At 43.6% G+C, this 16,781-nt stretch overlaps 1 protein-coding gene across 2 annotated transcripts in view; it reads right to left on the reverse strand.

The window, feature by feature from the left end:
- Positions 1-218: 218 nt before the first annotated feature.
- The window catches only part of jag2b (jagged canonical Notch ligand 2b), a 101,361-nt gene continuing 84,798 nt past the window's right edge, over positions 219-16,781 (reverse strand). For both annotated transcript variants that reach the window (XM_064925053.1, XM_064925052.1), the window contains 6 exons: positions 14,340-14,453; positions 14,030-14,145; positions 13,571-13,846; positions 13,306-13,437; positions 1,624-1,774; positions 219-853 (listed from right to left, as the gene is read on the reverse strand). In XM_064925053.1, the coding sequence (XP_064781125.1) occupies positions 351-853; positions 1,624-1,774; positions 13,306-13,437; positions 13,571-13,846; positions 14,030-14,145; positions 14,340-14,453 (1,292 nt within the window). In that variant the 3' untranslated portion in view covers positions 219-350. The remainder of the gene's footprint in view (positions 854-1,623; positions 1,775-13,305; positions 13,438-13,570; positions 13,847-14,029; positions 14,146-14,339; positions 14,454-16,781) is intronic.

Here is a 16,781-nt window from a genome sequence, read left to right on the forward strand (position 1 = left end):
CACAATTAAACAAAATCACAATCAACAAACAAAAAAAGTCTTTACACAGGTTATTCACCCCCCCCTCCATTTTGGACTTTATCTTCGCTCATTTTAAACAGTACAATTCAAACAAAGGCGAGGCCTCACTTTTCCTCGTTCAAAAGTAATACAATTATGCTTCATCTGTACATAAAAAAGAAACGCCCTCCTCGCGTTATCATTCCCCCCCCCCCCACCCAAAAACAAATCATTACAGACGACAGCAAAATAACTGAAAAGCCGCTCTTTTAATAGTACAATATATAGGATCCTCCCCATCTTTCCTCGGTCGGGGCTGTGGAGTGAGTCCGTTTCAGAGTCCTGTTTGTTCATACAAAATGGTCTTTGACGTCTTGGCCAGCCAGGGAGGCGTTGACATTTTTCCAGTTGTCTTTGGTGGTGGTCCGGATGGGTGTTTTTAATGGCAAACTCCGCAAAGTGCAGATCACATCCCCTTTGGACTGCACGCCGGTTTTAGAGTACTTACAAACGGGCCCCTTGCCTGCTTCCGCTTCTACGTCCTCCTCCTCAAACTCCATCTCTCCCTCTGTCTCCTCCTCCTCTTCCTCCCCTCCATCACGCATCCTGTAGGGGGAGCCCATGAGCCTTTTGCGCTCCTGTTGGGCCTCATTGTTGTCTTTGAGCTGTGGTTGTTGTTGACGTCCTCCAACGGGCCGCAGGGGCTCCCACTGGTTGTTGACGCTCTCGTCGATGGGGCTGCGCACCCTCCTCTCGCGCTCTTTTCTCCGCTTGCGTGTCCACCACACGCACACAATGATGCAGAAGAGCCAGAGTACACAGAAGACCACACACAGAATGGGCACAAGGTAGTCTACGCCACCAAGAGAAAGAGGGAAATACAGAAAGAGAGAAAAGAAAACTGGGTTCAAATGGATTGCTCAACATAAAACACAGCAAAATTATAAAGCTGCAATATGTAACGTTTTGGGCAACTGACCAAATTCATATAGAAATGTGAGTTATAGATCTGTCGTTCTCATTAAAGGAAGTCTATGAAGTGGTAGATCTGATCTATTTATATGCTTCCCGTGCTCAAGTGATGTTTTTGCATCTTTCACTTTCAGTTTGAAAAGCTGCAAATACAATATTTTTGCAGTGGTTTAGAAGGTACAATGATGCTTTAACCAATACTTGCTTGTTTTGCCACATCAACTGAAATTAAGCAAATTATTCAAATTTTAGCAAACAGAAAATAGCAGAGCGATTTCTGAATAATACATCTTTAAGTAGAGCTGAGGCAGCCAAGTTAGAATGCAAGGATGATGAAAGACCATTCTCCATTCGTGCAGTTGGTCATCTTGAGGACTCATGACATTTAATACTGTACATGGATGCACTACACGTTGAAGTGTGCAGACTGAGGTTGTTAGTGAGTCACCCCATTAAGGTAACACGCAGGGGTTTTAAAGCCCTGTTTTTGAGACGTGGGGTGACAGCCGCTGACACGGGTTATGACCGCGGCTATAAAATCAATTGGCTTCAGCAGGTAAACTTAGTGCCTATAGGAAGACAGAGCCTCAAATGAGGAATTTAAGGACTACAACACAGCCTTGGGGGGTCAACCTCAGGCATTTTACTTACCCACTGTGGGGGGCATGACCTGCGTTTCCACTTTGACCTCAATGACAGCCAGCATGACTGTGCTGTTGTGACGCTTAGACAACGTGCCCACAATGGTGCTGGCCGCCTCTTGGATCAGACTGTGGTCAGGCTGCTCATCCGGCTGGAACGACTGGAAAACAGTAAAGAAAGGGGGAAGGGGTGAGAAAAGGAAAGAGGAAGTGTGTGTGGCATTTTATTTACAGGATTCAACTCCTTGAGTGGCATCATCCTGTATCTGTGTGTGTGTCTTTAAGTCTACGAAGCTGTGTATGCACACGTGTAATTGGTAGTGAAACTAATCATTTAACGCAAGGCACATTAAAATCACCCCAAAACGGTAACGTGGTTAATGATCATAAGAACCTCTTACAAACCCCCAAAACACATGCCCCCAATTTCATTAATAATAAACCCCTCACCTTAACAGTAACCCCACCAATTTGAGGCACATTTCCATGCATACAGCTCCAGGCAGCGCAGTTGTTAACAGACAATGCCCACTCTTTATCCCAATACAATCAGAGAATTGTTCCAAGGCCTTTAAGCTCACATTAAATAGAGACAACCATCAGAATCAGTTACAACAACCCCAGACCCAATTCATTGGAATACCCCCAACCCAACTAGCAATTCAGACCAGTTTGAATGGTGGCGCCAACGATTCGGGAAAAAGGGGGCTGGCAGGACACTTAATATTAGGATGGTATTTTTGAATGGGCGCATCTCTGCCTGTCCTGTGCGTTCAGAGCAACAATGTATTGATTGATTCATCACCAGCCACTGATCACACCATCACACTGGGCCGATGTGGGTGGGCATCTATTTTAATAAATCCACTGAATATACACCAAAGAAAATCTGTTTACTTCATATTAGGCAGGTTCTAAGAAACATTTTAAAGAATAGAATATTGAGTTCAATTATGTTACTGGTCTATGCCTATAGGCTACATGGCTGCGCCATGCAAATGAAATCAGAAGTTTGTTAAGTGATATTTTAAAAACAGCGCCCATGCAACAAAAAAAGTGATTCTCAAACAGAGCCCAAGCCCTCTCCTTTTTGAGAGCTTGTAGGCGCCTGCATGTGCTTTAGAAACCTTAGAATCTGCCCTTTCCGATCATGTAAATAAAAAACCAAATCTGACCAACCCTCACTGCTCTGAAGTTAGGACCATTGTCACCCCCGATAAATCCAATATAAATGAGAATTTCAATAAGCATCTCTACGGCTGGCCATGCTTTCCACATGGCTACCCCTACCCCGGTCAACTGCCCGGCACCCTCCAAAGCAACCCGCCAAAGCCCCACCATTTCTCCTTTACCCAAATCCAGATAGCCGATGTTCTGAAAGAGCTGCAAAATCTGGACCCCTACAAATCAGCCGGGCTAGACAATCTGGACCATCTCTTTCTAAAATTATCAGCGGAAATTGTTGCAACCCCTATTACTAGCCTGTTCAACCTCTTTCGTATCGTCTGAGATTCCCAAAGATTGGAAAGCTGCCGCGGTCACCCCCCTCTTCAAAGGGGGTGGCACTCTAGACCCAAACTGCTACAGACCTATATCTATCCTACCCTGTCTTTCTAAGGTCTTCGAAAGCCTAGTTAACAAACAGATTACTGACCATTTCGAATCCCACCATACCTTCTCCGATTTGCAAACTGGTTTCAGAGCTGGTCATTGGTGCACCTCAGCCAAGCTCAAGGTTCTAAACGACATAACCGCCATCGATAAGAGACATTACTGTGCAGGCGTATTGATCGACCTAGCCAAGGCTTTCGACTCAATCATAAAATTTTTATTGGCAGACTCGACAGCCTTAGTTTCTCAAATGATTGCCTCGCTTGGTTTACCAACTACTTCTCCGATAGATTTCAGTGTGTCAAATCGGAGGGCCTGTTGTCCGGACCTCTGACAGTCTCTGGGTGTGCCACAGGGTTCAATTCTCGGGCCGACTCTTTTCTGTATACATCAATGATGTCGCTCTTGCTGCTGATCCACCTCTACGCAGAAGACACCATTCTGTATACTTCTGGCCCCTCCATGGACACTTAACTAACCTCCAGACGAGCTTCAATGCCATACAACTCTCCTTCCATGGTCTCCAACTGCTCTTAAACGCAAGTAAAACTAAATGCATGCTTTTCAATCGATCGCTGCCCGCACCTGCTCACCCGTCCAGCATCACTACTCTGGACGGCTCGGACTTAGAATACGTGGACAACTACAAATAACTGGGTGTCTGGTTGGACTGTAAACTCTCCTTCCAGACTCACATTAAGCATCTCCAATCCAAAATTAAATCTAGAATCGGCTTCCTATATCGCAACAAAGAATCATTCACTCATGCTGCCAAACATACCCTCGTAAAACTGACCATCCTACTGATCCTCGACTTCGGTGATGTCATCTATAAAATAGCCTCCAACAGTCTACTCAACAAACTGGATGCAGTCTATCACAGTGCCATCCGTTTTGTCAACAAAGCCCCATACACTACCCACCACTGCGACATGTACACTCTCATTGGTTGGCCCTCGCTTCATACTCGTCGCCAAACCCACTGGCTACAGGTTATCTACAAGTCTCTGCTAGGTAAAGCCCCACCTTATCTCAGCTCACTGGTTACCATAGCAGCACCCACTCGTAGCATGTGCTCCAGCAGGTATATCTCACTGGTCACACCCCCAAAGCCAATTCCTCCTTTGGTCGTATTTCCTTCCAGTTCTCTGCTGCTCATGATTGGAACGAATTGCAAAAATCTGAAGCTGGAGACTCACATCTCCCTCACTAGCTTTAAGCACCAGCTTTCAGAGCATTTTACAGATCACTGCACCTGTACTTAGCCTATCTGTAAACAGCCCATCTACCTACCTACCTACCTCATCCCCATACTGGTATTTATTTATTTTGCTCCTTTGCACCCCAGTATCTCTACCTGCACATTCATCTTCTGCCGATCTACCATTCCAGTGTTTAATTGCTATATTGTAATTACATCGCCACCATGGCCTATTTATTTCCTTAACTTACCTCATTTGCACTCACTGTATATAGACTTTTGTTTTCTTTTGTTCTACTGTATTATTGACTATGTTAACGGCATGGTGAAGTAGGCAGCTTTCAGTTTAAAAGGGATACTACAGTGCAATTGGAAACTCATTGACTTTACACATTTTGTTACGTTACAGCCTTATTCTAAAATTGAACATTTATTTTTTCCCCTCATCAATCTACACACAATACCCCAAAATGACAAAGCAAAAGCAGTTTGACATTTTTGCAATACATTTTTTATATAACTGAAAAATCACATTTACATACAATAAGTATTCAGAGCCTTAGTACTTTGGTGACAGCTTTGGCAGCGATTACAGTCTCAAGTCTTCTTGGGTATGACGCTACAAGCTTGGCACACCAGTATTTGGAGAGTTTCTCCTGTTCTTCTCTGCAGATCCTCTCAAGCTCTGTCAGGTTGGATGGGGAGCGTTGCTGTTCAGCTATTTTCAGGTCTCTCCAGAGCTGTTCGATCAGGTTCTGCCTGGGCCACTAAAGGACAAATCAGAGACTTGTCTCGAAGCCACTCCTGCATTGTATTGGCTGTGTGCTTAGGGTCGTTGTCCTGTTGGAAGGTGAACCGTCACCCGTCTGAGGTCCTGAGCACTCTGGAGCAAGGGTCTCTGTACTTCTGTTCATCCTTGCCTCAATCCTGACTAGTCTCCCAGTCTCTGCCGCTGAAAAACATCCCCAAAGCATGATACCAGGTTTCCTCCAGACGTGACGCTTGGCATTCAGGCCAAAGAGATTGAATCTTGGTTTCATCAGATCAGAGAAACTTGCTCATGGTCAGTGTCTTTAGGTGCCATTTGGCAAACTCCAAGAGGGCTGTCATGTGTCTTTTACTAAGGAGTGGCTTCCGTCTGGCCACTCCACCATAAAGGCATAATTGGTGGAGTGCTACAGAGATGGGAGAATCTTCCAGAAGGATAACCATTTCCACAGAGGAACTCTGGAGCTCTGTAAGTGACCATTGGGTTCTTGGTCAACTCCCTGATCATGGCACTTCTCCCCCGACTGCTCAGTTTGGGCAGGCGGCCAGCACTAGGAAGGATCTTGGTGGTTCCAAACTTATTCCATTTAAGAATAACGGAGGCCACTGTGGTCTTGGAGGACCTTCAATGCAGCAGAGATTTCTTTGGTACCCTTCCCCAGAGCTGTGTCTCGTCACAATTCTTTTGATCTCAAGGCTTGTTTTTTTCTCTGACTTGCACTGTCAAGTGTGGGACCTTAAATAGACAGGGGTATGCCTTTCCAAATCATGTTCAATCAATTGAAATTACCACAGGTGGACTCCAATCAAGTTGTAGAAACATCTCAAGGATAGTCAATGGAAAAAGGATGCACCTGCGCTCAATTTCAAGTCTCATAGCAAAGGGTCTGAATACTTACGTAAATAAGTTTTTCATTTTTAATACATTTGCAAATAAATCCTAAAACCTGTTTTCGCTTCGTCATTATGGGGTAGTGTGTGTAGATTTGAGGATAAAAAAAAAATCAATTTTAGAATAAGGCTGTAACTCAATCTAGAGGTTGCTGTGTAGCCTTAAGATTCAAATGTGTGACTACTTTGCAAGAGGTAATCTACCTGTTAATTCATATCAGAATCTCAAAACATTGAGGTGAGGGGAATTTGTGAGTCTATGAGAGGTGAAAGTGAAAATGGGTAATTTTTTTGTTTGAATTATGGGAGTAGGATATTCATTAACTGTTGAAATGAGGAACACGAGAGCCAGGGAAAGCAACGTGGAAATTAGAATCATAGCCTTTATGCTCAGATGGACATTCTATAACAAGTTAGTTACAAAATATCAAATTTTGTTAAATCAAAATCACAATAGCCTGGCTATTTCTAAGACTGTAGGCCACATTTATTTATTCAAGTTGACAGTGTTTGAGAGGTAATAACTCCCATTTTGGAATAAGCCATCATGATAAAAGGGAACCCATTTCAACCCAAGACATTGGTCTTTCTAATAATGTTGAAAAGAGTCTCATAAGATTGCCAATAGGACTACTGGTGTTAAGAAATACACGCCAGTGGAATAAAAAAAGTTAACAGCCCGGGTCTCATCTAAACTGAATGAGTAAAGAGTGACACAGCCCAAGTCTCCACCAAGTCAGATGCATTGCAGAGTTAACCAAAACATTTTAATGGAGGGGAAACCAAATTATTATATGGCCTGCATTTCATCAAATTCAACACTGCATGCGCTTCCTTGCCACGTGGGCACAAACAAGTATGCTTTGGGAAGGCCCCCTGTTCTGTGGTTATTAACTTGTGATTTGAGACCATCAGATTCTCTAGGAGAATTACAACCAACACACATGCTCCGAATTTTAATTCACATATAAGTGATGGTGTTTAGCTCTTCAGAGTTGGCTCGATTGAAATTAACTTGTGTGGCATCACTCCAAAAGACACAATTTACAACTTTCTGAGAAGCATTGTGACACAAGCCCCCCGAAATAAAAATGGTATTGATTGATCAATTCAAACCCTTTCCCTGCATCCCCAACAGTGTGGGAAAAATCTTCCTGCCCCACCTGGTATTCCCAAATGTATTTAAGGGAATCCGATTAGAGACCAGGCAGTTATCTTTAAGGACGTGGTGCGCCAATTGGGAATATCAAGGAGATTTGAGCCGCATGGAAGGAAATCTGATTTCCGTTTGAAAGTTTATGACCGACCATAAAACAGAAAAGATAGGTAAGTTTTGTATCAAAGGGTTGAGGCTCCAACTTTACATGTTGGCAATGCATTTCCTGTACCCACTGTCAAACAGGCTGCCTGCACAGCGCCAATGATATAACGGATGAACAGTTGTAATTCGCTAGTTCCAAACCACGAGCCCCTTAACCTCTGGGGGCAGTATTTCATTTTTGGATGAAAAACGTTCCCGTTTTAAACAAGATATTTTGTCACGAAAAGATGCTCGACTATGCATATAATTGACAGCTTTGGAAAGAAAACTGACGTTTCCAAAACTGCAAAGATATTATCTGTGAGTGCCACAGAACTGATGCTACAGGTGAAACCAAGATGAAATTTCTAACAGGAAATACCCCAGATTTTGAATGCGCTGTGTTCCAATGTCTCCTTATATGGCTGTGAATGCACAAGGAATGAGCCTACACTTTCTGTCGTTTCTGTCTGCAGCATTGTGACGTATTTGTATGCATATCATTGGAAGATTGACCATAAGAGACAACGTTTACCAGGTGTCCGCCTGGTGTCCTCTGTCGAAATTATTGCGTAATCTCCAGCTGCATGCACGTTTCCATTTTGTTCAGAAGAGAAAGGCAACTGCCACGAATTATTTATCATCGAATAGATATGTGAAAAACACCTTGAGGACTGATTCTAAACAACGTTTGCCATGTTTGTCGATATTATGGAGTTAATTTGGAAAAAAGTTTGGCGTTGTAATGACTGAATTTTCTGTTTTTTTTTTTTCTTAGCCAAACGTGATGAACAAAACAGAGCGATTTCTCCTAAACAAATAATATTTTTGGAAAAACTGAACATTTGCTATCTAACTGAGAGTCTCCTCATTAAAAACATCCGAAGTTCTTCAAAGGTAAATGATTTTATTTGAATGCTTTTCTTGTTTTTTTGTGAAAATGTTGCCTGCTGAATGCTAGGCTTAATGCTATGCTAGCTATCAATACTCTTACACAAATGCTTGTGTAGCTATGGTTGAAAAGCATATTTTGAAAATCTGAGATGACAGTGTTGTTAACAAAAGGCTAAGCATGTGAGCCAATATATTTATTTAACGTTGCGTTATGGTAATGAGCTTGAGGCTATAATTACGCTCCTGGATACGGGATTGCTCGTCGCAAGAGGTTAATAAGCCACCTCAGTGCTTTGGAGGGTGTCAATGAGTATCACATCTATTCCATTGAATGTAGCCAACTTTGTTTCCTCAACAGGTGGGCACTTTATGCAGATGATTGCAGACTCAGCTTCTCGCATTAATTCAGGGGCTTACCTTTCACTGGGGACGGACATGGACCACCCCTATATTCTGAAATTGAATTTTTTATCCCTCCCTGTTTTATCATTGCACTGTGATACAAAAAGCTACACCGGTGTGCTTTAGTACCATGTGGACACCTCAGAGCGGTCAGGTAGGCTGTCTGGATTTAGGACCACAATGATACCAGTGTGCACGGACAGGCTGCATGAAGGCAAAGCTTCTGAAAGGCTGGTGTATAGGACCAGCACTGGAGAGATGAACAGAGGCAGCTGCTGTCTGCGTTGCACTTTTTCTCAAGATGTAAAAGTAAGCAGAGCAGAAACTGGCTACTTTTTAGTTGACTGATCTAGCTGTCAAGGTAACTGCTGTTTGAGAGAGAAAAAAAAACATTTATTCCCAGTGCTGAGCTAGTAGTATAACGGACATGTTACGTTAGCAAATGTTTCATCCCCTCACGACTGATGTGAATGAACTACTAGCTAGCTAGCTAGTAGCTACCACAGACAGCTAGAGTTTAGCTGAACTATCTGTCAGGTAGCAGTGTCTAACAGCTGTGTTTATTGAAATGTCTTATAGGCATTGTTTTGTCCCGTTTCAACCAAAGTAAATTTGATGTTTCATTAGCTAGCTCACTAACTTTAGCTATTATTTTTGCCTCATTCACACTACACCTGAATCAAATTACGAAACCAGCGGCCAAACAAATGAAGAACGATATATTGACGTTCCATCTACGCAATGTGAGATTTTATTAGTCAGTATAGCAATCTAATGTTATTGATCTGTCAGTTTCCCTAGCTAATTCACTGCTTTTCCACATAAACAAGGCTACAGGCTTCAATGTCATGGTGCACAGTCAGTACACAACGCTACGCTCATCTCAGTGCAGCAAACACTGGACAAGCAAGAAGCTTCAAATATTAAAACCATTTTAAGGGAGTCTGACAAACCTCTAAAGTGGATTTCCATGACAAAATATGTAAAACAAAAATGTGAGGAAGACCTGGGAAACACTATTGATGAATGTATACAGATGTTAGAATGCCGAGTCATGCTCAAAATCTCAGATAAATTACTGCAGTTTAAGACCATCCATAGAACGTACTATATGCCAGTTAAACTGAATATCATGCACTCAGAAATGGAATTCTGCTGGAGGTGAAAAACACAAAAAGGGGACATATTTGCATATATTATGGTGTTGTGATGGCTGGCTGAATTCTGGCAAAGACTATGTTCTTTTATCTCAGCATGTCTACAGATTGTCCCTGTTTTTGTATGCTTGGAAATGTTGATACTGGAGACTTATCAGAAGAAACTAACCTAGCTTTCATAGCGGCTAAGAAATGCTTTGCCATTATGTGTAAGGTTGGTTATCCTCCCACAATGTATAGCAGAAATGTCAAGTTATTTATCAGTAGATTTGATTGATTACAAGATTAAGGGTATAACTGTGCAACTTTCATAAGGTCTGATGCTTTATATGCAATACTGTACAACAAAAGGAGTCTATTGAAAACATGCCCATGTCAGGGAAGACAGCTCTTTAGGCAATCCCTAGCTTCTGTGCTGCTCAGTCCTGGCTCTGGGGATCAGCTGTACTGATGGTAGTCATTCTGGCCTTGACCTAACACACCTGAAACCAATAATTCATGTTTCACTAATATCCTAGTGCTAAATGGGGTTGGGGCGCTGCAGGGCCGTGGACCCCTAGGGGCAGGACAGGGTGACACAGCTATAGTGTGTGCAATTAAAAAGAGCTTTACAGTATTATTAAGGTCTATGATATGAATTATATGGAGGATATACTGTTTGTGTGTTAATGTGTGTTTTATTAAACTTATGATTTCCAAACACTTCCCTTGATACAGCCCCAAAAAAAGATGAAGGAAGTTGTTGGGGAGAGAGTCGAGTTATTGACTAGACTGGTGAGGGTCGGCGTGCTGGCGGCTCGGGTTGGCTGAAATTTGATAGAGGATGTCATAAAGACAATCAAAATTTAGGTCTTCATACTTTATTTGTAAGAACTGTTCACTTGTGATGCAATTAGTTAAAGGAGCAACACAATACTGATTATTGAATTATCATTGATCTAGTTCAGTTTAATCACTTAACTTCTTGAAACTCCCCATCCCGGATCCGGGATCGTGACTAAAGCCTCAGGCTCATTAGCATAACGCAACGTTAACGATTTCTGAAAATCGCAAAAATGAAAATAATGCACCTGCTCTCAAGCTTAGCCTTTTCCTAACAACACTGTCATCTCAGATTTTCAAAATATGCTTTTGAACCATAGCAATTCACTAATTTGTGTAAGAGTATGCTAAGCTAGCTTAGCATTTTGAGTAGCATTTAGCACGCAACATTTTCACAAAAACCAGATAACCAAATAAATAAAATCATTTACCTTTGAAGAGCTTCGGATGTTTACAATGAGGAGACTCTCAGTTACATACCAAATGTGCAGTTTTTCCTGAAAGCGTCTTTGTGTAGGAGAAATCGCTCCGTTTTGTACATCACATTTGGCTACCGAAACGAACCGAAAATTCAGTCACCTACAACGTCAAACTTTTTCCGAATTAACTCCATAATATCGACCGAAACATGGCAAACGTTGTTTGGAATCAATCCTCAAGGTGTTTTTTCACATATCTCTTCATTGATATATCGTTCGTGGAAGTCTGCATTCTTCTCTGAATTCTGTGGAAAAATACTTGCAGCTGACTTTTGCGCACCAATTTCGGCGCAGGACACCGGGCGGACACCTGGTAAATGTGGTCTCTTATGGTCAATCTTCCAATGATATGCCTACAAATACGTCACAATGCTGCAGACACCTTGGGGAAACGACAGAAAGGGCTGACTCACTCCTCTCGCATTCACAGCCATATAAGGAGACAATGGAAAACTGAGCCTCAAAAATCCTGCTCATTTCCTGGATGCTGTTTCATCTTGGTTTTGCCTGTAGCTCACGTTCTAGGGCACGAACAGAGAATATCTTTGCAGTTCTGGACACGTCAGAGTGTTTTCTTTCCAAAGCTACCAATTATATGCATAGTCGAGCATCTTTTTGTGACAAAATATTGCGCTTAAAACGGGCACGTCTTTTTATCCAAAAATTATATAGCGCCCCCAGAGTTTCAACAGGTTAAATATTTTATGTTTTTATTTCACCTTTATTTAACCAGGTAAGCTAGCTGAGAACAAGTTCTCATTTACAACTGCAACCTGGCCAAGATAAAGCAAAGCAGTGCGACAGAAACAATAGAGTTACACATGGAATAAACAAGTTTACAGTCAATAACACAATAGAAAAAAAGAAAGTCTGTATACAGTATGTGCAAATGGCATGAGGTGTTAAGGCAATAAATAGGCCATAGCAGCAAAGGAATTACAATTTAGCAGATTAACACTGGAGTGATAGATGAGCAGATGGTGTGTAAGTGATACTGGTGTGCAAAAGAGCAGCAAAGTAAATAAAAATAATATGGGGGATGAGGTAGGTAGATTGGGTGGGCTAGTTACAGATGGACTACGTACAGTGATCAGTTGCTGGAGCGCGTGCTACAGGTGGGTGTTGTTATCGTGATCAGTGAGCTGAGATAAGGCAGAGCTTTACCTAGCATAGACTTATAGATGACCTGGAGCCAGTGGGTCTGGCGACGAATATGTAGCGAGGGCCAACCAACTAGAGCATACAGGTCGCAGTGGTGGGTAGTATAAGGAGCTTTGGAAACAAAACAGATGGCACTGTGATAGACCACATCCAATTTGATTTTACTAGCGTTTAAGAGCAGTTGGAGGCCACGGAAGGAGTGTTGTATGGTATTGAAGCTCGTTTGGAGGTTAGTTAACACAGTGTCCAAAGAAGGGCCAGACGAAAACAGAATGGTGTCGTCTGCGTAGAGGTGGATCAGGGAATCCACCGCAGCAAGAGCGACATTGTTGATATAAACAGAGAAAAGAGTCGGCCCGAGAATTTAACCCTGTGGTATGCCCATAGAGACTGCCAGAGGTCCGGACAACAGGCCCTCCGATTTGACACACTGAACTCTATCAGAGAAGTAGTTAGTAAACCATGCGAGGCAGTCATTTGAGAACTCTGAAGATAGATGGGGGCAATCAATTCACATATGGTGTCCAGGGCACAGCTGGGAGCTGAGGGGGGTCTATAACAGGCAGCAACAGTGAGAGACATTTCTGGAGATATTCATTTTTAAAATTAGAAGCTCGAACCTTTTGGGCATAGACCTGGAAAGTATAACAGCACTTTGCAAAGCTCTCTCTGCTCACTCTCATATTTGATAATGGTCTCTCACCTAGCTTGATGACTGTGGCATTTTTGCTTTTTTGTTCTAAATAGAGATGTCTAGAAGGGCCATGGATCATAATAGATCGCATAGATGCCCGAAAAACTGGGAGGACCATCATACCAAGCCAAGTTGTCCCCCTCACTTCAAAAACCAAAGTTTGACCCCTGCATGAATCGTCTATTGACATCAATGCACGATTTACCAGAATATCGGAAAAGGACAACAACCTGCAGTCAGGATTTGTCCCTAATGGCGGAAGTCCGAGATGAGGAATTGATTTCGATTGGCTAGCCAGAGGAGCGGACTTACTATGGCAACTTCTACAGCATCCTGATTGGTGTAGGAGAGGTCACAGAGCACAAGGAGGGCGTGGTCTTTGGCCAGGGATCGGGTGGCAGGCAGGTATCTCAGCTCTGAACAGATGTTCTCCACCGTCGTGCCCTGGAGATTACACACAGATACAGTTTGTGAATGTAGGAGGAAAGCAACTTGCACCACAGTGGTTCCTGTAAAGCTGGTACTTCCATTCTGTGATAACATCAAACATCGGTGTGTACAAAGATAAGACACTCACCACTGGCACTTGGGCCCGGTTGAAGATGAGCGTGATGCGCGCACAGCTGTTGTCCAGGTGTCCACTGTTGGGCTGGCACTTGGTGTGGTCATGGGGTGCGGGCTCACCACTGCCGGAGGAGGACGAGCACACCCCCCAACGATGGCAGGGGGGCGAGAAGCAGGCGAGGTAGCTGTGCTCCTGGCACTCGCGCCCACCTGGGCCCGCCTGGGCACATTCCTCACCCGTTGACTTTGGTGACCCTGGGAGAAGGCACAGCCGCCGTCCGCAGAGGACCTGTGGGGGTCAAAAGTCAGAAGGAGGGTGTCAACCACAAGCCTCTGGACCAATAAGAGGCCCCGTTTCAGTGTTGTACGCTCCAGGTATTGAAGTCCCAATTAGTTTAATTTATTACGAGTGAGTGTGTGGTGTGTGCGAGCGATGTGCATGTGTGAATTAGGTGCGAGAGTGTACACTCACCTTGGTACACTCCACTTTGCCATCGACACAGTGGCAGTTGTTGCACTCCTCTTCCCAGCGACTGCCATGAAGGAACTGCAGGCCGGCATAGTGGCAGCTCTTCCCGATACCGATAACTACAAACGCGCACACACACACACACACACTGCTGTCAATCAACTGAAACCTCAGAGGCTAAGGTCAATTGTGTCTAGGCAGACAGTAAGAGCATGTTGCCATAACAAGACATGAAGGTCTTGGTTCTCTAATGAAGTGACACTCATCCTCGTGCATGCATGTGTGTGCATCACGAGGGGGGAGTGAGACTCACACTCTTGGCACTGGGGGCCAGTTCGCCCCAGTGGGCAGACGCAGCGGAAGCCGTTGATCTCATCCACGCAGGTGGCACCGTACGCGCAGGGAGACGACTGGCACTCATCTATATCTGAGCGAGAAGAGAGAAGATGAGGAAGGGAGATTATTATTATTATTATAATAATATTAGTATTTATTTTGGGGATCCCCCCCCCCCTTTCCGTTATATGCAATTGTGACCTAATCACGATTTTACTTATATTTGCTGCAACTTCCCAACGGGCTCGGGAGAGGCGAAGCGTGAGTCATTTGTCCTCCAAAACATGACCAGCGAAACGGGGCTTAACACTCGTCTACTAAACCCGGAAGCCAGCTGCACCAATGTGTCGGAGGAAACAATGTTCTACTGCTGACCGAAGTCAGCATGCAGGCGCCCGGCCTGCCACAAGGAGTCACTAGAGCACGATGAGCCAAGTAAAGCCTCCCCAGCCAAACCCTCCACTAACCCGGACGAAGCTGTGCCGATTGTGCGCCACCCTATGTGTCCAGGTTACGGCCGGGTGTGACACAGCCTGGGATCGAACCCGGGTCTATAGTGACACCTCAAGCACTGCCTCAGACCAGAAGTGTTTTTATGCTTTCTTAGACAGGCATGAAACAGATGGGAAGAGGAAGGAGGGAGACCAATTGAACCTTGGTATCTGGTCGGGAGGCATGTACTGTGTAAAGGGGAAAAAAGTATTTAGTCAGCCACCAATTGTGCAAGTTCTCCCACTTAAAAAGATGAGGCCTGTAATTTGCATCATAGGTACACTTCAACTATGACAGACAAGATGAGAAAAAAAATTCAGGAAAATCACATTGTAGGATTTTTTATTAAGTTAATTACAAATTATGGTGGAAAATAAGTATTTGGTCACCTACAAACAAGCAAGATTGCTGGCTCTCACAGACCTGTAACTTCTTTAAGAGGCTCCTCTGTCCTCCACTCATTACATGTATTAATGGCACCTGTTTGAACTTGTTATCAGTATAAAAAGACACCTGTCCACAACCTCAAACAGTCACACTCCAAACTCCACTATGGCCAAGACCAAAGAGCTGTCAAAGGACACCAGAAACAAAATTGTAGACCTGCACCAGGCTGGGAAGACTGAATCTGCAATAGGTAAGCAGCTTGGTTTGAAGAAATCAACTGTGAGAGCAATTATTAGGAAATGGAAGATATACAATAATATAATAATAATATATCCCATTTAGCAGACGCTTTTGTCCAAAGCGACTTACAAGTCGGCTGGGGCCACTACTTTTTTACATATGGGTGGCCCCAGCGGGAATCGAACCCACGACGCTTGGCGTTGCAAGCGCCATGCTCTACCGACTGAGCCACACAAGACCACTGATAATCTCCCTCAATCTGGGGCTCCACGCAAGATCTCACCCCGTGGGGTCAAAATGATCTCAAGAACGGTGAGCAAAAATCCCAGAACCACACGGGGGGACCTAGTGAATGACCTGCAGAGAGCTGGGACCAAAGTAACAAAGCCTACCATCAATAACACACTACACTGCCAGGGACTCAAATCCTGCAGTGCCAGACGTGTCCCCCTGCTTAAGCCAGTACATGTCCAGGCCCGTCTGAAGTTTGCTAGAGAGCATTTGGATGACCCAGAAGAAGATTGGGAGAATGTCATATGGTCAGATGAAAGCAAAATATAAATTTTTGGTAAAAACTCAACTTGTCGTGTTTGGAGGACAAAGAATGCTGAGTTGCATCCAAAGCACACCATACCTACTGTGAATCATGGGGTTGGAAACATCATGCTTTGGGGCTGTTTTTCTGCAAAGGGACCAGGACGACTGATCCGTGTAAAGGAAAGAATGAATGGGGCCATGTATCGTAAGATTTTGAGTGAAAACCTCCTTCCATCAGCAAGGGCATTTAAGATGAAACATGGCTGAGTCTTTCAGCATGACAATGATCCCAAACACACCGCCCAGGCAACGAAGGAGTGGCTTCGTAAGAAGCATTTCAAGGTCGTGGAGTGGCCTAGCCAGTCTCCAGATCTCAACCCCATAGAAAATCTTTGGAGGGAGTTGAAAGTCCGTGTTGCCCAGCAACAGCCCCAAAACGTCACTGCTCTCAAGATCTGCATGGAGGAATGGGCCAAAATACCAGTAACAGTGTGTGAAAACCTTGTGAAGACTTACAGAAAACATTGCCAACAAAGGGTATATAACAAAGTATTGAGATAAACTTTTGTTATTGACCAAATACTTATTTTCCACCATAATTTGCAAATAAATTAATAAAAAATCCTACAATGTGATTTTCTGGATTTTTTTTCTCATTTTGTCTGTCATAGTTAAAGTGTACCTATGATGAACATTACAGGCCTCTGTTCTTTTAAGAGGGAGAACTTGCACAATTGGTGGCTGACTAAATACTTTTTTGCCC

This window comes from Oncorhynchus masou, chromosome 19 (assembly GCF_036934945.1).
Source record: "Oncorhynchus masou masou isolate Uvic2021 chromosome 19, UVic_Omas_1.1, whole genome shotgun sequence".
Classification (NCBI taxonomy): Eukaryota; Metazoa; Chordata; class Actinopteri; order Salmoniformes; family Salmonidae; genus Oncorhynchus; species Oncorhynchus masou.